This window comes from Sceloporus occidentalis, unplaced genomic scaffold (assembly GCF_023333645.1).
Source record: "Sceloporus occidentalis isolate IW3139 unplaced genomic scaffold, rSceOcc1.0.p SCAF_86, whole genome shotgun sequence".
NCBI classification, from domain to species: domain Eukaryota; kingdom Metazoa; phylum Chordata; class Lepidosauria; order Squamata; family Phrynosomatidae; genus Sceloporus; species Sceloporus occidentalis.
This window is the reverse complement of record NW_028317066.1, coordinates 3281324-3308687: the sequence shown is the minus strand read 5'-3', so window position 1 is coordinate 3308687 and position 27364 is coordinate 3281324. Positions and strand designations below refer to the sequence as shown.

General features: G+C 44.2%; 1 protein-coding gene and 1 long non-coding RNA gene across 2 annotated transcripts in view; both read left to right on the top strand.

Moving 5' to 3' along the window:
• The first annotated feature begins 1234 nt into the window (after window positions 1–1234).
• LOC149285020 (uncharacterized) overlaps window positions 1235–27364 on the top strand; it is a 29785-nt gene continuing 3655 nt past the window's right edge. The window contains exons 1-3 of the mRNA XM_089495926.1: window positions 1235–1242; window positions 3117–3271; window positions 6952–7877. Coding sequence (XP_089352052.1) covers window positions 1235–1242; window positions 3117–3271; window positions 6952–7877 — 1089 coding nt within the window. The remainder of the gene's footprint in view (window positions 1243–3116; window positions 3272–6951; window positions 7878–27364) is intronic.
• LOC149285021 (uncharacterized) lies at window positions 22204–26697 on the top strand. The gene is made up of 3 exons (XR_016277803.1): window positions 22204–22277; window positions 25384–25551; window positions 26405–26697. It is a non-coding gene; the product is annotated as an uncharacterized LOC149285021 (long non-coding RNA).

Sequence of the window (27364 nt, the reverse complement as noted above, 5' to 3'; positions counted from 1 at the left end):
TAGGCAAGAAGTCATACTCTCTCAGCCTCAGAGGGAGGCACTTGCAAAACAACTTGAAAGCACACAAACACAACAAGAGCAGTAACACCATTAACACAAGGCAGCTAGGGAGAAAGAAAGAAAGCTATTGACAATGTGTCTGGTCAAGAAGACATGGGAGTTATAGTCCTTGGTTCAGAGGGATTGGAGGGGCCTTATTGCAGGGCAGGACCCCTCCTCTCTCTGGCCTTGTGAATGCTGGGAGTTCCAGTCCAGGAAATACACTTTAAATCCCATTGGCAACAGAAAAGGCTAGTACTGCCTTTCAGATCCAGTTTGCCCCAAATCCTTGATGAGGCCAGAAACCCCTTTGTTAGGATGCGAACACTGAATATCCCAGGAAGGCTGCTGCAAGGAGCACAGAGTGAGACAGAGACAAGGAGGAAAGGAGGTAGGGAGGGAGGGAGGGAGGGGAGCGGCAGCAGAGGGACAAGGCCTGGAAGCAATAGGATTCCCTGCTGCGGTGAGGTCTGGCTGGGCCTGGCTTGGGTCTAATGCTGCTGCTTTGCTTTGGCCACTGCCACCATGGAGGGGAGGAAGGAGGCCCAGCAGGTCTTCCAGGCATGGGCCACTCTTTCTGAAGGCGGGAGAGTGTGATTCCCCAAAGTGGAATTTTAATGCTATTAATGGTGGCTCTCACGCTGTAGAAATGCTAGCGGTGGGGGTGGGGGTGATGATGATGATGATGATATCAGGCTGCCACCACACCTTAATCACCATCACCACCACCCCCACTAGCACAGCTCCAGCATTCCTGTTTTACACCCGTGCAATTGCCATGGCTCAGTGTTATGGAACTCTGGGAATGTACTTTTCGTTTGGCATTTTAGGTGTTGTTAAGGTTTGGAAGTCCTGTTTGGGGTCCCTTCTGACTTTGGGGCCCTTTCATCATCCATTTTGGGTTCCCAGAAGGCCTCCAACTGCCAAGAGCTGAGGCGGAGGTGGCCATTTTGTATGCTGTTTGTGACTGTGGACAATGTTCCGGACCTTCTCTGAGCCTCAGTTGAACAGAGGCTTCTCTTTCTCTGCTGAGGCTCCAGAGTCAGAAGGAGGCCAGGCTCCTTGGGCCAAAAGGAAGGAAGTGTGTCTCTTTGTGTATCTCTTTGTGTGTCTTTTGTGTCTCTTTTCTGAGAGGGTTTTCTTATTACACAGCTCTGGTCCTTCTGGGGAACATGAGTTTTAAAAGGAATCAGAAATGGGGAGGTTAGTTTTAATATAAGACTTATTCTTCTTCTTCACAAACATTGGGCTTTGGCTTCTAAGAGGAGGATTGCCTCCCAAAAAGCCAAAAAGCAGCTCCTTTGGGAGGTTTTAAAAGTCTCCCCAGTTTTCTTATTAATAGATTTTCAGGCAAGAAGTAAAGAGACAGACCAGAATAACTCATATTACCAAGAATAAAAGAAACAACAACAACAAAAATAAGGATTAGAGACTAAAACAAACTACTTATTTTTTTAAAGGAAAACCACTATTAGGAGGTTAAAAACAAGACATGGGTGCTTCTACCTTTTTACAGCTGATTCAGAAATAATCCAGTTCTAAAGTGTGTTAATTCTTCTGGTGCAATCCTATGGAATCCTGGGATTTGAAGTTTGTTGTGGCATGAGAGCTCTCTGGCATAGAAGGCTAAATGTCCAAAGGTAAAATCCCAGGATTCCATAGCACTGAGTGGTTAAAGAGGTGTCAAAGTGCTTTATTTCTATAGTGCGGATGCAGCCTTCTTGGGAAAGGGACTGATGATGGGGAAAAGCATCGGGGAACTATGGAAGTTTCAGCAGATTATTTATTTATTTATTTATTTATTTATTTATTTATGATGCACTCATTTCACATCTATCTACGGGGACATAACCAGGGCCATCTCCAATTCCCCATCCCCTAATCCCCCACCACTCTAAGAAGGCATGGAGTATCTGTTGTGTAGGGGAGCTGCAGGGAATCTATGCTAGGTCCAGTGGGCTTTGTTTGGTGGAGAAGGAGGAAGGTTATACCCACCTCTCCGTTGGCCCAAAGGAGGCATATGTCACCTGTGTATGTCACCAGCAGGATGCTGTTCTCTGTGTCTTTGAGTGCTGCTGGGTTTCTTGCCAAGCCAATCCTAACCCTGGGCCCTTTTCTCAGGAACTTCATCTCGGCCTCCTTGTACCCGGCTTTGGGGCCTCTCTTCCTGGAAGTGACCAAGTGCAAGACCACCAGGACCCCCTGCCCACCTGATGGCTGACACAGAGGCCAAGCGGAGGGAGTTGGGCTCCAACAGAAAGAGGCTGCCGAGGTACAACAGCTCTTTGGTGAGTCACTATCCTAATAACTTCATCTGTGTCACTTCTGGGCCAGTTTATGAAAGGAAGCAAATAAAATACTGTCTGAGTTTGGCAGAGACAGTCCTGGTTAATCCTCTGTCACCCCACTTTTCCAGAGAACTTTAAAAATGTCCCGGTTGCTCTCTCTTCCTCCAATTTTCCCCTTTCTCAGCTCACTTCAGTTCCTGAGTGCCATTGAGTTTGCAGCCCATCAACTCAAAAGGACGGAGAGGAGAGGAAAGAAGGAGTATATAGCCCTTCCCAGGAGGCTGAAGCAAAAGGAAACTCCTGTGCCCTTCCTAGCTTGTGTGATCTTCCTCATAAACAAATTTGGCCATCTTCACTGCCTTCTTGGTTGCTTGTCCACATGTGTCTTGCTTTTCCAATCTGTGAAATGTTGGGGGCTATGGGAGAAAATCTCTGGATCTAAATATGGGGTGGGCCCAGTGGCCCTCAAGGCCAGAGTACTCCCCAGAACTGTTATTAAAAATGATGTTTGCCTCTCAAATGTGGCAAGAAATGTCTAAATGCACCATAATTCTTTGGTGGCTAAATGTACTGTATGTGTTGGGATAGTTAGTATCCTAATCCATCATCAATATCCCATGGCCTAAATTATATTGTGTATTATATTGAAAAGATTTAAGACAAACTGGATTTCAAAGGCAGTAGCTTTTTTCTTGCTGACAGAATTTAAAGTTTATTTCCTGGACTGAATTCTGAAGTGATGAAATAATATTTGGATGCACCATGTGCTTTCTTCCCCTTTTTCCTTAGACACTCTCTGGATGAGGGCTGTTTTCTGTTGCAGGTGACCTTTGCGGATGTGGCTGTATATTTCACTGAGGACGAATGGAAACTGTTGACGAAGAAGCAGAGATTTATGTACAATCATATAATGATGGAGAATTATGAGAACGTGGCCTCTGTGGGTAAGGAACCAGAATCCACTAGCATTATAGAATCATAGAGTTGGAATAGACCACAAGGGCCATTAGGTTCAACCCTCTTCTGCCATGCAGGAATACACACTCCAAGCATCATCTAGCCTTTGTTTAAAGACTTCCAAGGAAGAGAATTCCACCAAACTCTAAGGAAGTACATTTCACTGTCGAAGAGTTGTTAATGTCCCAAAGTTCCTCCTAATGTTTAGGTGGAACCTCTTTCTCTGTGAATTGCATCCATTGTGGTGTCTCTTTTTCTCTGTAGCAGCAGAAAGCAAGCTTGTTCCATCCACAATACGACCCTTTCCAATATTTAAACATGGATATCATATCCACTCTTAACTTTCTTTTCTCCATGGTAAACATACCCAGCTCTCTAAGCTGCTCCTCATAAGGCTTGATGGTTTCCAGATCCTTCACCATTTTGGTTGCCTTCCTCTGGGCATGTTCCAACTTTTCAACATCCTTTTTGAATTGTGGAGCCCAGAACTCGACACAGGATTATTCCAAGTGAGGCCTGACCAAAGCTGAATAGAGTGGCACTATTACTTCCCTTGATCTAGAAACTATACTCGTATTGATGCAGCCTTTTTAGCTGCTGCATCACGCTGTTTCCCCATGTTGAACTTGTGGTCTACTAGGAGTCCTAGATCCCTGTAAAGCGTAGTTTAATTGTGATAGCAACATCTGTAGAACATTTGAATTTGTAGTTTAGTGAGGCACTATTGCTCTCCACTTTATAAGGATTCTAAATATTCCATTGTAAACTGCCAATTGTCAGAACCAGCTTCTGTGGTTCATCCAGAATGGTATTGGGGTTTAGGGGGAAATTGTTAGTAGTTTAAATGCTAGTACTTTTAAGTAGTTGGTAAGGATAGTGGGGCCTAGAACAGCTTGGGGAAAGGAAGCAGTTGTGGAGGCTCTTAACTGACTGGTTTGTGAGCTTTGGGTGGCAGACATGTCCCCGAGGGGAGAGACGTATGTGAACGGTGGACAAAGAAGGCAAGAGGTACCCGGGCTGTTTAGCAGCTGAAGGGGTAAGAAAACGGAGGAGTGCGAAGGTAGTTAATGATGGAAGAAAAAGGTTTCAAAGCTTCAGAGACTGCTTAGACGTGTTAATGGACGCTTCTGCCTGATTTCTCAATAAACCTTTTGGTGCAAGCAAAGGACTTTCTAATTCTGAAACTTAGTTCCGCCCCCAGATATCACACCAATTCTAGGATTTTGTGGGAAGACAGCATGGGGATTAATGCATTTCTCACCCAAATGGTATTCAGCACATCTCTGAGTATCTTTCCTACCTTTTTTGGCCCTCTTCCAACCTTTTGAGGCTCTGTAGAGGCTTCTTGGGGAAAAGACCTCCCTTGGCCCTGCAATGGCTCAGAGAGGGCCCAAGAGTGTTAAAATGGCCTCCACTTCCCCAAAGGGATGCAATGGGATACTGAGGGGCAAAACATTATTCCTATTTTAAAGCAACAGAATGTGCGGTTGCCCCTGAGATACCCTGGGGGCCAATGTGACCCCCCCCCAATCCCCAACAGTAGCCCATCCTTGTCTTAGACATATTCAAGTAGACCACAAGTTGAACATGAGTCAACAGTGCGATGCAGCAGCTAACAAGGCCAATGCGATTTTACACTGCATCAATAGAAGTATACTGTCTTGATCAAGGGAAGTAATAGTGCTACTCTATTCTTCTTTGGTCAGGCCTCACCTGGAATACTGGGCACCACATTTCAAAAATGATGTGGAGAAACTGGAGCGCGTCCAAAGGAACTAAAATGGTGGAGGGTCTGGAAACCATGCCCTATGAGGAACGCCTTAGTGAGCTGGAGATGTTTAGCCTGGAGAAGAGACGGTTAAGATGTGATATGATAGACCTGTTTAAATATTTGAAGGGATGTCATATTGAGGAGGGAGCAAGCTTGTTTTCTGCTGCTCCAGAGACTAGAACATGGAACAATGGATGCAAACTGTAGTAAAAGAGATTCCACCTCAACATTAGGAAGAACTTCCTAACAGTAAGGGCTGTTTGACAGTGGAACAAACTCCCTCGGAGATTTTGGTGGAGTCTCCTTCCTTTAAACAGAGGCTGGATGGACATCTGTTGGGGATGCTTCGATTGGTGCATTGCAGAATGGGGTTGGACAGGGTAGCTAGCCCTTATAGTATCTTCCAATTCTATGATTCTATGAATCTAGGCCTCTGGGAGCAAGGAGGGGAAGGCAGGAGCAAAGCCAGAATTGCGTAGCTCTCTGTGGACAGGAAGGGACCTCTGGGAAGGGCCAGGAGAGGGACATTGGAAATTGGGGGCAGCCACCAACCGGACAGATTTTAATAATAATAATAATAATAATAATAATAATAATAATAATAACAACAAGAACAAGAACAAGAACAATAATAATATTTCCCGATGGATAAAGGTGGTTTCACAACCATAAAATAGCCACAAAGCAACAATAGCATCCAATTTACACACAGTAAAACAACAAGTCGCCAAAAATTCAATTCGGGACAAATAAAAACATTGTTTAAAATGCACAATTGTGATCAGAACTGGGTTTTCCCCATAAGTTCTTTAGAAGAGGTCAGGTGGGTAAGCCTGCCGGAAGGGATCCATCTTAAGTGCTTTCTTGAAAGCATCCAAGGTGGTGTTAAGATGGATCTCCTCCGGCATGTTGTTCCATAACTTGGGGGCCATGGCCGTCTTCGCTCTGTGGAAAGTTGTTCTTAGCCTGACCTTTGGGTAATCTAATAGATTCTTCCCAGATGTTCTGAGAGTGTGGGGCGGATTGTGTAGGGAAAGGTAATAAGCAACACTTTGTATTGTGCCTGGAAGCTAATTGGCAGCCAATATAGAGATTTTAGAACTGGTGTTATACAGTCTGACCTAGATGTTCCCGTAACCAATTTGGTGCCGCATTTTGAAATAACTGAAGCTTCCGAACTTGGTACAAAGGTAGCCCCATGTAGAGAACGGAACTTAAGAACTGAGCTTGAAATCAGGCCCTTGTTTTCATACATATTAAGGGTTAAATTTAGCAATTATGAGCAATGTTTATGAAAAAAGGAAAGGGTAACACAAAAACTCCTTTTTCTCTCATGTTTCTTTTCCAACCTGAGCTTGCTTAGCTCCATGGTTGATTCCAGGAGCCCTTTGTCACTCGAAATGCTGGAGTCTGGGGAGGACACTCACAAGTGATATGCTTTTAGGGGAATTTCATACTTAGCTCAAAGGAGAGATTGAGGCAACAGTGACCTCGGGATTCATCCCAACTATACCAGGCGCAGAAGCACACAGAACTCCAGAGTCATCCCTTGGTGCCACACAGCATGAAGCATCCTCTGCAGTTAGCTTGCATCATGCCATGTGCTCTGACTCAACACTCTATGGCAGTCTCACAGGAAATGATGACACTTTTCAATTAAAATAGTTTTACACATATTTAATGGAATATTTTTCTTTGGTCGCTCCTATGAGTAAGGATACAATCATTATATGGATTTGGGGGCATCCAGAACAGAATCATGCTCAGGTCACTCACACCAACTTTATTCATTTAATCTCAAATAGGGAGGGGTGAACGTGGGGCTAAATCTTGGGGTAACACTTTCCTCTCTTAACACTGAGATTCAGTCTTGTCTGTCATTGTCTTCCTTTACAGAAGAATTGGTCAGTCATGAGAGAGTCCACACAAGAAAGAAGTCACATAAACGCCAGCATTGTCGGAAATATTTTGCTTACAAGTCAGTCCTAGTCATGCATCACAGAGTCCACACAGGAGAGAAGCCATACAAATGCCAGCATTGCTGGAAATGTTTTGCTTCAAAGTCACACCTAGTGACACATCAGAGACGCCACACAGGAGAGAAGCCATACAAATGCCAGCATTGCTGGAAATGTTCTTCTGACAAGTCACACCTAGTGACACATCAGAGAGTCCACACAGGAGAGAAGCCATACAAATGCCAGCATTGCTGGAAATGTTTTTCTGACAAGTCACACCCAGTGACACATCAGAGAGTCCACACCGGAGAGAAGCCATACAAATGCCAGCATTGTGGGAAATGTTTTTCTCAGAAGTCACACCTAGTGACACATCAGAGAGTCCACACAGGAGAGAAGCCATACAAATGCCAGCATTGTGGGAAATGTTTTTCTGACAAGTCAGTCCAACTGAGACATCAGAGACTCCACACAGGAGAGAAGCCATACAAATGCCAGCATTGTGGGAAATGTTTTGCTTCAAAGTCACACCTAGTGACACATCAGAGACTCCACACAGGAGAGAAGCCATACAAATGCCAGCATTGCTGGAAATGTTTTTCTGACAAGTCAGCCCAATTGAAACATCAGAGAGGCCACACAGGAGAGAAGCCATACAAATGTCAGCATTGTGGGAAATGTTTTTCTTCGAAGTCAAACCTAGTGACACATCAGAGAGTCCACACAGGAGAGAAGCCATACAATTGCCAGCATTGTGGGAAATGTTTTTCTTGCAAGTCAAACCTAGTAACACATCAGAGAGTCCACACAGGAGAGAAGCCATACAAATGCCAGCATTGTGGGAAATGTTTTTCTGACAAGTCAGTCCAACTGAGACATCAGAGACTCCACACAGGAGAGAAGCCATACAAATCCCAGTGTTGAACTAATAGTATTATTATTGTCAAGAAGGAATACAAAAAATATATTTTCAATCCTATGGTGCTAAGAAAAGGCCCTTGTGATTTTGCTTTTAAGGTTTGTCTGTCCATATGTCTATTTATGTTTTAAGGTTGCATTTTGTTAAGGTTTTCATTGCTAATTGTATAGATAATTACTTTGGGTTGTAAATTTGGCTGGGGATTGTGGGTCTTGGTATAGGTTAGGTAGATGGGGGTGGGGGGGTGGGATTTGTTGCCACTGGCTGGAATAGTTATGGGAATGATAACTTTTGCAATCTGTTAGATGTTGGCTGAAGAAAGTTGGGGACAGATATTAACAGAAAGGGCTAGTTTCTGGGAATGGCAAAGTGGACCTTGTTACCTGTGGGGCATGGATTGTGGGAACTGGAGTTGGGGGCTAGGATTGGAAGAGGGTGATATTTAAAGTTTTGGAGTTTTAATGTATTGTTTGGATTGGAGTGGGCTTAAACACTGAATTTCTATGTGTTCTCAATAAAGTTCTTTGCTGTTTCAACACACTGGACTCTTTGATGCACAGAAGTTCTGAATTTGCCCAAAACTGACCCTTTCTTCTCTCCTCAATCCTCAGCTCCATTCCCAGCCATCAGAACAGCAGAGGCAAACACACACACAAACACACACACAAATATACAGGGTACACAGAGAGCTTTATTTCCAACTACAGCCTTTCCTTCCTGAATCCAGCGCTGCACCTTGGGCTACATTGTGGTCTCCTCAAAGGAAGAAAGGAGGGAAAGAAGGGGAGGCTGCTGAACTCCCGGAGCATACCTTCCTTTCCCTCAAAGGCCGCCAGTGGAATCAGAAGCACCAGCAGCAGCCTGGAACTAGCAATCCCTGTGCATAAATGCATGAATAAAGGGATTTATGACATATTGTGACCCATTGTGACCTCAGTCTGCTGCTCCTCACCTTAAGGATTGAGACAGGACTATTGTGATCTCACCCTGAGGTTCCTTGCCTGAAAGTCTGAGATGGGACTATTGGCTCGTGCTCTTTACCTGAAGGATTGAGACTGGTCCTATTGTGATCTCAGTCTGATGCTGCTTGCCTGACAGATTGAGATGGGACTATTGTGACTTAAGGCTGGTGCTTCTTACCTACAGGAATGAGATGGGACTATTGTCATTTCAGACTGGTTTTCCATACTTGGAGGATTGATACTGGTCCATTACAACCTCAGGCTGACGCTCATTGCCTGAGAGATTGAGACTGGCACAGTTTGACTTAAGGCTGATGCTCCTTGCCTGAACGATAGAGACTGTCATATTGTGACCTCAGGCTGATGCTCCTTTCCTGATGGATTGAGACCGGACTATTGTGAGTTCAGGAAGATTCTTCTTTCCTGAAGCATTGAGACTGTCCCATTGTGACTTCAGTCTGATGCTCCTTACTATTAAAAACCCCCAACCCTCCTCCTAATGATAAAAACATTAATCACCCCCTAATAAGCTATTAAACAGCAAGAAAATTTAAAACATTCCAAACACAATACAATAAAAAAGGTTTTTCAGGCAAGAATTGGATCGTTTTCTGAAGGTGAGAAGAAAGGGCAGGAACGATAGATACATCAATAACAATTTCCATAAGAATAACAATGGCAAGGGTCAGGGGGAGGGGGAGACAAGTCAGTAGATCTAATCTAGTCTGGAAAGTCCTTCCAGAAGAGATCCGTCTTAATAGCCTTCCTAAAGGCTTCCAAGGTGGAAATATGACAGAGCTCATCCAGAGGTCGTTCCAGAGCCTGGGAGCGGCTGATGAGAAGGACCTCTGGGTCACTGCTGAAAGTCTGGTCTTCTTGATTTGTAGCAGGTTCTTCCCAGAGGACCTCAGTCTGCGGTGGATTGTATGGGAGGAGGCTCTCCCGCAAGTAGTCAGGACCCAAGCCATGGAGGGCTTTAATGGTTAAAAGCAACACTTTGTATTTGCCCAGAAACTAATGGGCAGCCAGTGGAGGGATTTAAGAACTGGTGTCAAATAGGGTTCAATTGCATTGGAAACAACATTTTTCACGAGGGGAGGGGAGTTTTCTCTGGAGTCCTGAGAGGAGGGGCTCTGGGGAGGAGAGAAGAGCCAAAATCTAAGCCAAAGCCAAGAGGAGGGAGACGGAGGGGCCTCAAAATTCTGGCAATCCCCTGGCAACCTGGAAACTAGCTTTAGAGGTCCTCCCTTCATTCCAAATGCCACTGCCCTGGTCTTGAAGGGAGATAAGAACCAGCAGTACCTGCTTGACTTGATCCCCTTCTCCACTGCCATTCCCTTCTCTTTTGTGTCGTGTCTTTTTAGATTGTAAGCCTGTGGGGCAGGGAATTGTCTAATTAACTATCTGTAAGCTGCCCTGGGATCCTTTGTGGCTGAAGAGAAAAGAATAAATACTCTAAATAAATAAATATACAAAAAAATAACAAACAAGTTTCATTTATATACCACTTCATACCACATAAGCAATGTCTAAGTGGTTTACAACTGTAAGCTAATTTCCCCCCAACAATCTGGGTATTCATTTTAGCGACTTCAGAAGGATGCAAGCCTGAGTCGAGGTTAAACCCTTTTGCTGATCTTGAAATCACAACCTAATGGTTTTTGAGTGAGTGGCTGCAGTACAGGCATTTAACCACTGTGCCACCAGGGCTCCTGGTTATGGCATTAGCAATATAGCATGTACATTTCTGTACCGCTTATCAGTGCACTCAGCACTCCCTAATGGTTTACAATCTGTAAGCCAATTGCCCCCAACAAACTGGCTACTCATTAGACTGACCTACGAAAGGATGGAAGGCTGAGTGGACCTTGGGGCCTTGCCTGGGATCGAACTCACAACCGTGGCTGCAGCACTGACATTTAACCACTGTGCCACCAGTGCCCCAGGTTTTCCACAATCTTCCAGTCTAGACAATTCAACATCCCCCTTACTTTCTTCTCTGCGTGGCTAATGTAGTATTTCATTGTTGTATGACCTTTAAGCCAAATAACCAGAGTACAATATTGCTGCAAATTTCATTTAATTACAAAATATAACACAGTTGGAATATTCTGAAGAAGCTGAATAAGGAAATCAGATTACATCATACTGTTTACAGACTCGAGTCTGTCATTGTCACATCATATACATGTTGTTAACTGCCCTTAAACTGGTCCTGAGGCCCCCGACTCATGCTGACCCTGTGGATGAGACATCTCAAAGACCCCTGTCCTCCATTGCTCTGCTTAGGTCCTGCAGATTCAGGTCCGATTATTGACTCTACCCATTGGGCATGCGGTTTCCTCTACCTTCTATATTTCCTAGCATCATTGTCCTTCCTAATGAGTCATGCCTTCTTGAGATGTGTCCAAATACGACAGGCTCAATTTAGTCATCTTGGCTTCCAGAGAGAGTTCTGTCTTGATCTGCTTTAGAACGCATTTGTTTGGCTTTTTGGCTGTCCATGGGATCCTTTGCACTTTTCCCCACCATCGCATCTCGATTGAGTTGATTTTCTTCCTGTTGGCTTTCTTAACTGTCCAGTTCTCACATGTGTATAAAGTGATGAGGAATCCCATAACTTGGATGGTTCTAGTTTTAGTGCTCAGTTGTTTCTCTTTAGGATCTCGTCTAGTTCTTTCATCGCTGCCCTCCCCATTCCTAGTCTTCCTCTGATTTCTTGACTGCAGTCTCCATTCTGATCAGTGCTTGATCCAAGGTACAAGAACTCTTTAACTATTGTGATTTCCTCACAGTCTAAGTTAAATTCATGCAGCTTCTCCATGGTTGTTATTTTTCTTTTCTTTATGTTCAGCACTAATCCTGCCTTTACACTTTCACATCAGCCCTTTTCACATCATATGCAAACAGTTACTCAGACATCTAAGCAAAGGCTGACTTTCAGTGTCACACCACTGATCACAACACACATAGTGGTTTCATGGGCACATACATGTCATCACACACCTCATCCCTTTGCTGTTTTGCTTCTTTGTGTGTGAGGATCTCTTTGTCTCACAATTTTTCTTCCTTACTGATTTTTCTCTTTCTATCCCCATGGCTTTTCTCTCTATTAATCTCCCACTTCACTTTCTCTCTTCCTCTCTCTCCTCTCCCTCCATATTTTCCTTCTGTATGAGAAAAAAAGAAACTACGTTCCTGACAATCTAAGACTTATCCCTCCCTCACAGACACACAAGTCATTAAGTGCATGTCTGCATCCATTTGAAAAATACGCCCACTGCCCCCCCAAAAAACGTGGGAGATTTCAGGCGTATGTAATGAGAAGTAACATCCTCGATAACAACATTACACATTATAACTTTTCTAGATCAGAGAGTGAGCTTGTTTACACAGAATTCAACCCCATTACATGAATGAGCCACATTTTCTTTCTCTAATATGTTTATTGCACTTATATTCCTGCTTTTCTCCCAAATGGGATACAAGGTGGTTTACAATCATTTTTAAAATATTCCACTAAAACATTAATTTACAAAAGCTATAAAGAAATTAAGTGGCAGCATTGAAAACATGACTAAAACACTAAAAACAAAAATGTATTTAAAACAGTTCTTATATATATATATAGTATATATCTACAGAGAGAGAGAGAGCATACCGTGTCATACACTGCAGCTCCATAGTTAAAACCCCAAAGCCTGCCCAAATAGAAATGCCTCCATCTGCCACAGAAAGACAGAAGGGAAGGAGCCAAACGGGCTTTCTGTGGAGCCAAGTCCTACCTATTGAGAGCAGCCACGGATAAGGCTCTCTCCCGAATCCTTACTAACCCTGTCTGTGAGGATTGTGGGACTGTGAGGAAGCCCTCCCTTTAGATGTCAATGCACACCTTGGTTTATATAAAGAGATACGACCTTTCCAATATTAGAAACAAAAGCTTTATGCTCACACGCAGTTTCCCATCTCCACTCCTGCTTTTTCATACCTTGGAAGAAGAGATGGGTCATTCCTTCTACGGACTTAAACAGATCTCTGTGACATCCAAACATGAACAATGTGATTTCCCTAAACGCAACTTGAAAAAAACCAACCAAATATGAACTAAGGTATCAGATCTTGGTTTGTTTTAACCAGAGTTTACCTATAAAAAGCAACGCTGTGGCTTCTCCAAAGGATTCTTTAAAATTGAGTAGCTGGAGCTAATTAGTTTGAATCTTAATACTTTCGTGGGGAGGAGGGCAGCCTCAGATCTGACCTAAATGCATTGCTGATCACTTCTGATGGTCTTCAATAAAGTTCTTTTGTTTATTCAATTAAAAAAGAACTGGAAGCAAATGCTTTCAAACCCTTCTCCAGCGAGCAAAAAGAGGAGGGCAGAGTATGAGAGCTCAAGGCTCATATACTATTCATGTCACAAAAAAACATGGTTTCCCATTAAAATAATCCCAGGGCAGCATGTACATTAGATAGCGCTTTAAGTCCCAAATGCTGAAAAACACACTCAGTCGCACACAGAAGATATAAGGAAAACTGTCGCATGGAGCAGGTCAGTGTCACAAAGTGTGGAAGAAGAAGAAGGAAAAGTGTTTTATATACTGCCTCATATGGAGATCTCTGGTCAGCTATATCAGTAAAAGACTTCCCTCGGGTGATAGTCTCCTAGCATTTTGGACTACAAATCCCTATCAGTTCCTAAAGTGGAACGATATACACAAGTTACTGTTCAAAATACCTAGAAGATTGGGGAAAGCTCTGACTGACTTTTCAGGGACAGGGATAGATCTTTCTTAGCTTCCTTACTACATAAGATCCTACACAAAAAGTGAACACAGAACCTCCTACATGCAAAGCATGAACGCTGTCAGTGCATTATAGCACCTTTCTTGCAATATGGTAAAAACAAATACCAGGACCTATACAGGAGAGACATGATTTGGAGGTGAAGAAGGGACACCCCTTTTTCAGCATGAGATTAACCCACATGGACAGTAAGAAAATGCTTAAACAAAGAGGTTACAGGTTTTTTTTTTAAATAGGGTACTGAAGATGTCACAAGCTTTAGAGGGAAATCCTTTGTGACCACTGATGACAAGGGCAATGTCCAGCAGATGACTGACACACGAACAGCCACATCCCACCAAATACTTTAAAGGAAGCACCAGGGGATGGGGTGGAAAATCACTCTGTCTACCATTTATTACTCTTCTGAGAATACAGTCATTCATTCGCTGTCACCCACTGACCACAGTTCTCTGCATGGAATAGAAGTGGCTGGAAATACAAAACGCAGAACAACAGTGATTCAACAAAACAGTGATGAAAAACAGCAAAGAGAAAACCAGCAGCAGGGAATAAACCTATGGCCAACTTCTGGCAGAGTTGTGCAAGAGATTCCTAGAGAGAACATATCAATCGGAACCTCAAATAATCAAAGCCGCAAAAGTCAAAGCTGCAAATGTGGAGGGACAACTCTACTCCATAAAGCTAAAAAGCAGCTTCATATTTTTTGTGCTAGAAAAGGGAAGAGTGTAGAAGGATTATGTATCTTGCAGGTATTAAATTGGCATAGAATTTGGGGGAGAAGGCGAATTTCAATGAATTACATACAAATAGGTATGTCTGTGAGCGTGTGTGTGCACCATCTTCAAGTCGCCTGTCAATGTATGGTGACCCCATGAATGTCATGCGTCTTCACAGGCAAGGAAAGACTCAGCCATGGTTTTGCTAACTCCTTCCTCTGAAATAGAGCCTACAGCACCTGACCTTTGTTGGCAGTCTCCCATCCATTACTATCCAGGGCTGACTCTGCTTAGCTTCTAAGATCAAATGGGCATTGGTGCCTTTAGAGTTTTTAGGCCAAATACACCTCCACTACAAGCGAATTCCCATAACTCTTGTGCAGCTGCTGGTCTTCCCACATACAGACACATCTTGGAAATCCTTGAGTGAAAGGGCAATAGATGGCATGAAGGAGAGCATCACTTTCATCAGACCCAACATGGACCCCTAAGCCTCTTCCTCATGTACTGAAGATAAACAAAATAGAATGGGAAATGGCCATAATATAGCCATAGTTCAGCATGTTTCCATTTCATTAACTTCAAAAGGAATCATTAATGATGCATTTGGGGCCTATAATTCTATGTGTACTAATCTTGGAGAAGGAAAATAAACCATAGGATTGGACCACAGATGTGTGCCAAAGGAATCAATAGGATCCTTAACTGGATCCTACAAAATAAATCTCTCTTACAGTGCAACCGTTTTCATTTCCTAGCAGCCACTCAGGCATCTTACAAATTCAGCATGTTTAATTTAAAAACATATATCACCTATAATAGTATTATAATAGCTATTGCCTCCATCTTTTTTTCATTCTGATCTCAATCCACAATCATTTAATTGTGTGTCTGTGTGTGTACACATATGTCTATATGCATGTGTGTGTGTGTGTGTATGTGTGCGCATATGATCTTACAATACTGTACTCCAAGCATCTGAGAAAGGCTGTATCTGCACTGCAGAAATAATCCAGTTTGGCACCACTTTGACTACCATGGCTCAATGCTATGGGATCGTGGGAACTGTAGTTTGTTGTGGCACCAGAGCTCTCTGACAGAGAAAGCTAACACAAAACTCACAAAACTATATTTCCCAGAATCTCATAGCATTTAGCCAGGGCAGTTAAAGTGGTGTCAGATGAGATGATTTCTGCAGTGCAGATGCAGCTGAAATGAATCACAACCCACAGAAGCTGATGCTGAAATAAAACCCTTAAGTCTTTACTTGCTTTGTTGTTATTAGCTGCCTTCAACTCACAGCAACGCTGTGGATGAGCCACCTCCAAACCCCTCTATCCTCCATTGCTCTGCTCAGGTTCCCTTGATTCAGCCCCGTAACCTCCCGAATTATGTCTAGCCATTTGGCATGCGGCCTTCCTCTCTTTCTACTCCCTTCTACCTTTCCTAGCATTACTCTCCTTCTTAATTATTCATGCCTCCTCATGATGTGGCCAAAATACAACAGTTTAGTTGTTTTGGCTTCCGGGGAGATTTCAGGCTTGGTCTCTTCTCGGACCCATTTGTTTGTCTTTTTGACTGTCTGCGGTATCCTCAGTCCTCTTCTCCAGCACCAGATCTCAAATGAGTTTATGTTCTTCTCATCCACTTCCATTACTGCCCAGCTCTCACAGCCGTACATGGCAACAGGGGACACAATGGACTGGACATTAGTGCTCAGTTGTATATCTTTAGAGTCCCTTCATGGCTACTCTTCCCATTCATAGTCTTGTTTCGATTTCTTGACTGCAGTTTCCCATTCTGATCAATGTTTGCTCAAAGATACAAGAAACCTTTTAATTTCCTCATTATTTAGGTTGAATTTATGTAGATCTTCCCAAGTCATTATTTTTGTTTTCTTTATGTTCAGTAACAAGCCTGCCTTCGCAGTTTCTTCCTTGACCTTCCTTAGTAATTGTCCCAAGTCCAAGGTGTTTTCCTATAGTAGTATTGTATCGTCCATGTATCTTAAGATTGCTGATGTTCTTCCTTTTATCTTCCCTCCTTTTCAAACCAGCTCTTCGTTTATTTTCTGCATGTAAATTGAACAGTTGGGGTGATAAGATTCAGGCTTTTTCCAATTGAGAACTATTCTGTTTCTCCATGTTCTGTTCTGACAGAAGCCTCTTGTCCTGAGAACAGATTCCTCATCAGGACTATCAGAGGCATTGGCACTCCCATGGCTTTAAGGGCTTTCCATAGCCTTTCATGATCTATGCAGTCAAAGGCTTTGCTATAATGACCAGTGTTTCACAAACTCTGGTCTTCCAAGTGGTTTGGACTTTACTGGTCAGTAAACGGGGGAGCTGTAATCCTGGGAACAAGTTTAGGAAACACTGCTATAGTCTATTAAGCACACAGTGATTCTTCCCCCTGGAATGCCTCTTACAGTCACACAACTACAAATCCCAGAATTCCATATCACTGAGAGCCTTGGCAGTTAAATGTGGACTATTTCTGCAGTGTAGATGCAACCAAAATGAATTACAATTGATAGAGTTGGAAGAGACCACAAGGGCCATCCAGTCCAACCCCATTTTGCCATGCAGGAACTCTCAATCAAGGCATCCCTGACAGATGGCCATCCAACCTCTGCTTAAAGACCTCCATGGAAGGAGACTCCACTAAAATCTCTGAGGGAGTTTGTTCTACTGTCAAACAGCCCTTTCTGTCAGGAAGTCCCTCCTAATGTTGAGGTGGACTCTCCTTTCCTGCACTTTGCATCCATTGTTCTGCATCCTAGTCTCTGGAGCAGCAGAAAATAAGCTTGCTCCCTTCTCAATATGACATCCTTCTAATATTTAAACAGGGCTATCATACCACCTCTTAACCTTCTCTTCTCCACGCTGAACATCCCTAGTTCCCTAAGTCCTTCCTCATAGGGCTTCATGGTTTCCAAATCCTGTATAGAAATTTCTGCTTCAGACTCAAGAATGGCCTTTCCTCCTCTTCTGTGAAGAACACTGCGACATCTCAAAAGGTGATCTGCAATAGAAAATGGTCCTCATCCAGAGAGTGATTCAGGAGGGAAGCACAGGGTGAATCCCAAATATGATTTGATCCCTTCAGGATATCATGAGAGTGGGAGATATTGGAACATCTTCCCTTCTCTTTTCCTTAGCTCCCTGGATCTTCAAGAATGGGGTGAGAGGGGAAAGACAAGGCTGCAATCTGTGTTCCTGGTCATCTAGATTTCTCCTGGGATGGGAGTATTTGTTTAGCAATGAAAGCTCTTCCCTGGAGGTCTTCCCAATCTGCTTTACTAAACTGACAGAAATCTAGGGCAGCATCACCCAATAATCAGATTTATTTATTTATTTATTTGATTTCTAGTCTTTATGGAGGTCCAGTTCTTTTTGGAGGCAGAGAACACTCTGGGGCCCTCTTCCCTTCCCTGGCAATAGAAATAGGAAGACCACATATTCAGCCATTAGGAATGGCTTCCTTTCATGGTGGCTCCAAACCAGCTGCCTTCACCAGGAGCCTCACTGAATCAAGCCCTGTCTCAAAGGCATGCGTTCAATGCTCTTTTAGGAACAGAAGATGTCCTCCTGAGGACACTCTGAGGGCTGCCATTGTCTGGAATCCCAGTCCCTCCCACCATCCCTGGCCCTGATTGGCTGGAATCCCAGTACCTCCCACATCCCACACAGAATGACATCACTGCTACGGAAGGCTCTCCTGACCAATCAGAGAGCAAGATGAAGGTCCTTCTGGAAGCTTCCGTGAGAAGGAGATATAAGGCCTGAGAGACCAAGAGACAGTTGGGGGAATTGTGTCGGTTGGAGATCGAGAGAGAGAGTTAAAGAGCGGATCTTGGAAGTTAGTCTCAGAATTGGATGTTTAGGTCTATTTGTTTATTTAATAGCTTGTATGAATTGAATATTATATACTTACAAATATTGTACCTGCAAGACTCTTAATATCTTGTATAATTGATATTTTACTTATATTTTGTTATTTATAATAAATATCTACTATTGAACACTCCTTTTCCACATGTCTTGGCTCACTTGATGCTTGGGAAGATCAGTAAAGAAGGAGAAATAAGGTTCCTTAACTGGTCCCAGTGTAGGTTAAGGGAAACCCTTTTATAATTCACTGGATGATGGCAGCAGGATTTAAGGAAGTTAAGGGTCTGCTGACTAAGAGCCATAATTTCTAAATGTCTAATTAACAATTTGTAATCCACTCTGATAGCCTTTTGGCTGAAGAGAGGGGTATAAAAATATTATTATTATTATTATTATTATTATTATTATTATTATTACAGGGCCGCAGTTTGGCTTCTTGGACCACCGGAGATCATCACAGTGAGTCAGTTGGAAAAGCCCATCTCACTCCAGAAAATAAAGGTACTTGAGGAGTTTGCACTCTACGTCTTTCTGTAATAATAGCTACAAAACTGATAATAGCATTTGGGACATTTAGTCTTTTAAAAACAAATATGGCAGATTTAAATGCTGCTTTAAAACCTCTTTCCATCTGCCAGCTTTGCGCTGGTTTTGGGTGGAAATGAGAAATTGTTGGGAGGGGGGGACTGCCAACAGAATTAGGAGATGCATTGCAGGCTATGGACAGTTTGCGGCCAAGTAAGGTCCAAAACACACGGACGTAATAGTCCATTTTGAGAGCGCTTTAACTGCCCTGGCCCAGTGCTAGGGAATCCTGGGAAATGGAGTTTATTGTGGCACCAGAGGTCTCTGAAAGAGAAGGTGCAATGTCTCACAAAACTACATCTTCCACAATACCCTAGGACTGAGTCAGGGCAGTTAAATCCGTCTCAGACTGGATTATTGCTGCAGTGTGTTTTGGACTTAGGTGACCCTTGGCAAGTCACACTCTCTCAACCTCAGAGGATGGCAATGGCAACCCCTCTCTGAAGAAACCTGCCAAGGAAACCCCATGATAAATTTGCCTTAGGGTTGCCATAAGTCGGAAACGACTTGAAGACACAGATGAAGAACAGAAAAAAGTCTGCACTTATTTCTCAAGTTGTACATGGGAATGGGAGGCAGTGTGGTGCAGTGGTTTGAATGTTGCTTACAACTCTGGAGGCCACGGTCCACTGCCCCAGTCCACCATGAAACCAGCTGGGTCCCTTGGGCAAGAAGTCACACTCTCTCAGCCTCAGAGAAGGCAATGGGAAACCACCTCTGAACAACTCTTGCCAAGAAAACCCCAGGAGAGGCTCCCCAGAAGTCGGCAAAGACTTGGAACCACTCCACAAAAACAACAAAGCCTCACGAAAAAGACAGTGTGGTTTAGTGGCTGGAGCACTGGACTATGACCCTGGAGACCAGGGTTCGAATGCCCTCTTGGCTATAGAAACCCACTGAGTGACCTTAGGCAAGTCACACTCTCTCAGCCTCAGAGGTAGGCATTTACAAAACCACTTCTGGACAAATCTTGCCAAGAAAAGCCTGAGAAGAGCTTCCCACAGGGTCTCCATAAGTCAAAACAACTTGAAAGCACACAACCACAACAAGAGAAAGAAAGCGAGCTATTGCCAGTCTGTCTGGTCAAGAAGACATGGGAGTTGTAGTCCTAGTTCAGAGGGACTGGAGGGGCCTTACTGCAGGGCAGGACCTCTCCTCTTTCTGGCCATGTGGATGCTGGGAGATTCAGTCCAGGAAATACACTTTAAGTCCCATTGGCAAGAGAAAAGGCTACTACTGCCTTTCAGATCCAGTTTGCCCCAAATCCTTTATGAGGACAGAAACCCCTTTGTTAGGAAGCAAACCCCGAATATCTCGGGAAGGCCCTATATCTCCCAAGGCCCCCCTCCCTCCAGGACCTCCTTCCTCTCTTCCCCTCAGTCTCTCTCTCTCCCCTGAAGGCCTCAAACTGACAACTGCCAAGCGCTGAGACTCAGGAGGCCATTTTGTGTTCTGGCAGCCATTTTGTCTTTCCAGCGGCCATTATGTGCTGCTTGTGATTGTGGGGAACAATGTTCTGGAACCTTCTCTGAGCCTCAGTTGAACAGAGGCTTCTCTTTCTCTCCTGAGGCTCCAGAGTCAGAAGGAGGCAGGGCTCCTTGGGCCAAAAGGAAGGAAGTGTGTCCCTTTGTGTGCCATCTGTGTCTCTTTTCTGAGAAGGTTTTCTTATTACACAGCTCTGCTCCTTCTGGGGAACATGGGTTTTAAAAGGGATCAGAAATGGGGAGGATAGTTTTAATATAAGCCTTATTCTTATTCTTCACAAACACTGGGCTTTGGCTTCTAAGAGGAGACTAGTCCCCCAAAAAAGTGAAAAGGAGCTCCTTTGGGAGGTTTAAAAAGTCTCCCCAGTTTCCTTATTAATAGATTTTCAGACAAGAAGGAAGGAGACAGATCAGAATAACTCATTACCAAGAATGAAACAAACAAACATACAAACAAACAAGAAGAATAAGAATAAAGATCAGACTGAAAGGCAAACTGCTCATCTTTTTTGAAAGGAAAACCATTATTAGCAGAGTAAAAACAAGAATGGGCTGCTTCTATCCTTTTACAACCGACTCCCGCTGTATTTGCACTACAGAAATAATCCGCTTTGAAACCGCTTTAACTCTCCTGCTTCCATCCTATGGAATCCTGGGATTTGTAGTTTGTTGTGGCATGAGAGCTCTCTGGCAGAGAAGGCTAAGTGTCCAAAGGTAAAATCCCAGGATTCCATAGCACTGAGTGGTTAAAGCAGTGTCAAAGTGCCTTCTTTCAATAGTGCGGATGCAGCCTTCTTGGGAAAGGGGCTGATGCTGGGGAAAAGAGGAGGAATGCAGAAGGAAAGGAGGACGGACGGACGGACGGATGGACGGAGGGCCACCTGCAGCTGGACTGGCCTCCCTGAGCAGTCAAGACCTGAGCTGGGTTGTGGACGATGGGCACTCTTAATATCAATATTAATATCTTTCACTATTGATTGTAATTAAGGAGGGGATGAGGTTCAATAGCATCAGGAAAATGTTTAGGTGTTGTGAAGGTTTGCAAATCCTGTTTGGGGACTTTTTGTGTTCTCACAGCCATCGGGTGCCATCAGGAAATCTTTTCTTTAGGATCAGAAATCCTATTTGGGGCCCTTCCGACTTTGAGGCCCTTTCATCCTCCATTTTGGGTTCCCTGAAGGCCTCAAACTGCCAACTGCAAAACGCTGAGACTCAGGAAGCCATTTTGTCTTCCCAGCAGCCATTTTTTGCTGCTTGTGATTGTGGGGAATAATGTTCCAGAACCTTCTCTGAGGCCTCAGTTGAACCGAGGCTCCTCTTTCTCTCCTGAGGCTCCAGAGTCAGAAGGAGGCCAGGCTTCTTGGGCCAAAAGGAAGGAAGTGTGTCCCTTTGTGCCTCTGGCTCTCCATTTTGGGGGCGAAGGAAGGAAGGAAGGAAGGAAGGAAGGAAGGAAGGAAGGAAGGAAGGGGTCTGTGGGGGTCTGAGGAAGGGAGGCAGGGACTCAGGGCCAGTGGGGAGGCTGGGCTTTGGGGGCTGGGAGAGAGAGGTGGGAAAGGGACCCTCACTTTGGGCTCTAGCTGGGGAGGATCCCACCGGTCCTTGCCTCCCCCTTTGGGAAAGGAGACCCCCTCAGGACTCACTCCTGCCACTCATTCCTAGGGCTGGGACTCAGAGGAGTTTCCTAGTCATGGTCACCTTCTGCCCTCCATGGCCATTGGCGCTGATCTTTTCCCCATTGCCTTCCCTCCCTCAGCCCTGTGGACCTCCTCCTACTTTGCACTCAGAGAAACCCTTCTCTATGGCTGAGGAGACGGCCTCTGACCCAGGGAAGCTCCAGATATAAAGGACTGCAGAAGAGGCCTTTCTGGTGCTGCAGGAATCAGGGTCTTTCTACTGAAGGTAGGGCTTTATTCCTGGAGCTGAAAGAGGATCTTTGTTTAAATGGCTCAGTCCAGGATTGTGTGGAAGGGCTGTAGCTGAGAGACTGAGCCCAGGCTTTGCAGGCATAAAGCCACAAATTCCGTCTCTAGCAGCATTGTCTTCCCAAAAGTTGGTAGTGAGATATCCAGACCCAGACACACAGTGCGCCAGTGATTCCTTTTTATGGGGACTGTGTTTGTATGTTGTGTTCACTAGAACTTTGTGACATATTAGAATCATAGAATCGTAGAGTTGGAAGAGACCACAAGGGCCATTCAGTCCAACCCACTGCCATGCAGGAAATCACAATCAAAGCATCCCCGACAGATGGCCATCCAGCCTCTGCTTGAAGACCTCCAAGGAAGGAGACTCCACTACACTCCGAGGAAGTGTGTTCCAGTGTCGAACAGCCCTTACTGTCAGGAAGTTCCTCCTAATGTTGAGGTGGAATCTTTTTTCCTGCAGTTTGCATCCATTGCTCCGGGTCCTAGTCTCTGGAGCAGCAGAAAACAAGCTTGCTCCCTCCTCAATATGACATCCCTTTAAATATTTGAACAGGGCTATCATATCACCTCTTAACCTTCTTTTCTCAAGGCTAAACATCCTCAGCTCCCTGAGTCGTTCCTCATAGGGCAAGGTTTCCAGACCTTTCACCATTTTAGTCACCCTCCTTTGGACACACTCCAGTTTCTCAATGTCCTTTTTTGAACTGTGGTGCCCAGAGCTGGACACAATATTCCAGGTGGGGCCTGACCAGAGCAGAATATAGTGGCACTATGACTTCCTTTGATCTAGACACTATACTTCTATTGATGCAGCCTAAAATCGCATTGGCCTTGTTAGCTGCCGCATTGCACTGTTGACTCATGTTCAACTTATGGTCTACTACCCTTTCACATGTAGTTTCATTCAGCCAGGTGTCCTTCATCCTATATCTGTGCTTTTCGTTTTTCCGCCCTAAGTGCAGTACCTTACATTTCTCCGTGTTGAATCTCATTTTGTTAGCTATGGCCCAGTTTTCTAGTCTGTTGAGATCATTTTGAATCTTGATCCTGTCCTCTGGAGTATTAGCTACTCCTCCTAATTTGGTGTCATCTGCAAATTTGATAAGTATGCCCCCAATTCTGTCATCCAGGTCATTGATAAAGATGTTGAATAACACTGGGCCCAAGACAGAGCCCTGTGAGACCCCACTGGTCATTTCTCTCCAGGATGAAAAGGAGCCATTGTTAAGCACCCTTTCGGTTCGGCCGGTCAACCAATTACAAATCCATGTGACAGTTGCCTTGTCTAGTCCACATTTTACAAGCTTGTTTGCAAGAATATCATGGGGAACTTTGTCAAAGGCCTTACTGAAATCAAGATATACTATATCCACAGCATTCCCTTCATCTAACAAGCTGGTAATCTTATCAAAAAAAGAGATCAGGTTTGTCTGGCATGACTTCTTTCATTCATAAAAAGAATTTACATATGTCTTCACTTCCCCAAAATGAGTATAATTCAGGGTGCAATGTTCATTCATAAACTATACATTTATAGATTTTTGTTATATCAAGTGCAACACATTCAGTAGTGTGCATCTTTTTAAAAAATATACAAGGAAAAGTGAAGAAATTGTGATTTTGACAATAGATCCATTCCGAAACAATGCACACAAATGTACATGCCTCAATTTCTATGTGGCTTTAGCAAGCAGAGGGAGCAAGTACACACTTCTTGATCCTGCTATGACTGACATAGACAAACACAGCAGTTAAGCTTAGAGAAATAGTCTCATTTGCAAAAATAAAATAATTATTTTGACCAGTGTCTAAATGGGGAGGGGGCCATGATGATGGGAGGGCGTGGATTTGGTCTGTAAAGTAAAGCATGTATCATCCAGCCCAAGAGCTAGAGCTTCTCCACCTGGGACATAAAGCAGGTCCTCCCCCTCCTCCTCTTTGTGAAAGAGAAGTCAAATTCTCATCAGTGATGATGAAATAGCATTAAAAATTTGCATCCCTGCATTAAAAAATCTGAGGAGTCCTTTATCCTGTTGGTTAACCCCAGAGAGCAGACCCACTGAAACCATAAGTGACTGGTGAGTCAACATATAGATAAATCCAATTGATTCAGTGATTCTACTCTGATCAGGACTAGGCATAGGATACAGGCTAGGATTTAGGTCTGCATGTGGCTAGAACAGGATATTCCCAAGACAAGATGGACAGGCAACAGTGTGGAAAATGGGCACTCTCCACATGGGCAGAGACACTCTCAGAATTGTGACTTCTCTGCATGCAGAAGGTTGCCATGGGAATTGGGTGCTCCCTTCACATCAGCTCAATCCTCTAGTGCCCCCTGATCCTGGGAGGAAGGCTGGATCCCATGGAAGGGGAACAACCTGGGAAGAGAGAGCTCCTTTCCTGCCCTTCTTGACCGGAGGGCTCCCTAGTGAATGGCCAGCCGTAGACCCATTCCTCCCAGAGCAACACTGGAGCATAGAGAGTTCTGCTGATTCGACCATTGGGAGAATGAGGAACCACCAGGCCAGACAGCCTGACCCAGCAGAACCCTCTATGCTCCATTGTTTCTCCAGGTGGAATCAGGCTACAACTGGCCATTCACTGATCCAGGTCCTACCATAGAGTTGTGGAAGCCATCCCGCATGGCCATTCTATGCCTAGTGAGACTGTTGGGTGTGAGGCATTAAAGAAACATCCAGCTGTGTTTCTGTAGTCAGAAGCAAAATGAAGAAATCTTCCTCTGAGGGCCACTGGGGACCTCTGCAGGAGATAATGCACTCATTTCACATCTAGCTATTAGGACATAGTCAGGACCTTGTCCAATTCCCTATTCCCTGATCCCCAGCCACTCTCACAAGGCATGGAGTAACTGTTGTGTAGGGGAGCTGCAGTGAGTCTATGCTAGTTCCAGGGGGCTTTGTTTGGTGCAGAGGGGGGAAGGGGATGCCCACCTCTGCATTGGACCAAAGGAGACATTAGTCACCTGCGTATGTCACCCGCAGGATGCTGATCTCAGTGACTTTGAGTGCTGCAGGGTTTCTAGCCAAACCAAGCCTAATCCTGGTCTCTTTTCTCAGGAACTTCATCTTGGACCCCTTGTACACGGCTTTGGAGTATCCTTTGCTGGAAGTGACCAAAGTGCAGGGCCACCAAGACCCCTCGCCCACCTGATGGCCGACACAAAGGCCAAGCAGAGGGAGCTGGGCTCCAACAGAAAGAGGCTGCCAAGGAACAACAACTCTTTGGTAAGTTGCCATCCTGACTATTACTTTCATCTGTGTCTGGGCCGGCTCATGAAAGCAAGCAGAGAACATACTGTCCCAGTTTGGCAGAGAATGTCCTGGTTATTCCTCTGTCACCTCATTTTTTCAGGGGCTTTGAAAATGTCCTATTTCACTCTCCTCCTTCCACTTTCCCCCTTCGCCTCAGGTCAGTTCAGTTGCTGCAAAATGTGTTTCAAGTTCAAAAGAGTGTGCATCCCATCAATTCAAAAGAGGGGAGGAGAGAAGGGAGCAGGGTCTTGCCCTTGCCAGGAGTCAGAGGCAAAAGCAAACTGCTGTACCTTTCCTCGCTTGTGTGATCTTTATCATTAACAACTTTGGCCATCTTGACCCCATTTTGATGTTGCTTTTCCACATGAGTCTTGCTTTCCCAATCTGTGAAATGCTGGGGGATATGGAAGAATATCTCTGGACTTAAGTTGAAGGTGGGCCCAGTGGCCCTAAAGCCCAGAGTACTCCCCAGAACTGTTTTTTTTAAAGTGAAATTTGCCTCTGAAATTAGGTGAGATATGACTAAATGAACTATAATTCATTGGTGACTATATCTAATATACATGTTGGGATAGTCATTATCTTAATCAATGTATAATATTCCAGAAATGGCCTAAATTATATTGTTTATTATATTATATATTACATTGAAAGGATTAGAGACAAACTGGATCTCAAAGGCTGTAGCTTTTTGTTTGTTTGCAGAATGTAAAGTTTATTTCCTGGACTAAATTGTGAATTGTTGAAAAAATAATTGCAATGCACCATGTGCTTTCCTCCCCTTTTGTTTAGTCACTCTCTGGATAAGAGCTATTTTCTGTTGCAGGTGACCTTTGCGGATGTGGCAGTATATTTCACTGAGGAGGAATGGAAACTGTTGACAAAAAAGCAGAAACTTATGTATAGTTCTGTAATGATGGAGAATTACGAGAATGTGGCCTCTGTGGGTAAGGAACCTGAATCCATTGCCCTTCCTCTGAAGACTGAGGGTCCTTTCATAATTTACTGTCAGAGCGCTATGATTCCACTTTAGAATTATAGGCCTGTTACAGACTGCCAAAATAAAGCTGCTTCGGGTCTCTTTGGAGGTATGCTATTTAAATGATGCATGGGTCCTAACAGTCCGGAGGTCATGCCAAAGCCACACTCCATTCCTAAGCACTGGAGTGTGGCTTTGGTGCAGCTTCCGGATTCTTAGGATGCATGCATCATTTAAATAGCATACCTCCAAAGAGACTTGAAGCAGCTTTATTTTGGCAGTCTGTAACAGGCCATAGAATCAAAGAGTTGAAATAGACCACAAGGACCATCCGGTTCAATCTTCTGCCATGCAGGAATAGACATTCAAAGCACCCCCGAGAGATGGCTATCCAGCCTTTGTTTAAAGACCTCCAAAGAAAGAGGCTCCACCAAACTCTGAGGGAGTATATTCCACTGTTGAAGAGCTCTTACTGTCAGGAAGTTCCTCCTAAAGTTTTAATGGAGCCTCTTGTCCCTGTGGCTTGCATCCATTGTTCCATGTCCTTTTCTCTGGAGTAGCAGAAAGCAAGCCTGCTCCATCCAGAATATGACATCTCTTCAAATATTTGAACAGGGCTGTCATATCCAGTCTTAACCTTCTCTTCTCCCAGCTAAACATACCCAGCTCCCTAAGTCGTTCCTCAGAGAGCATGGTTTCCAGACTGTTGACCATTTTGCTTTCCCTCCTCTGGACATGCTCCAGCTTCTCAACATCTGTTTGAATTGTGGTGCCCAGAACTGGACACAGGATTATTGCAAGTGAGCC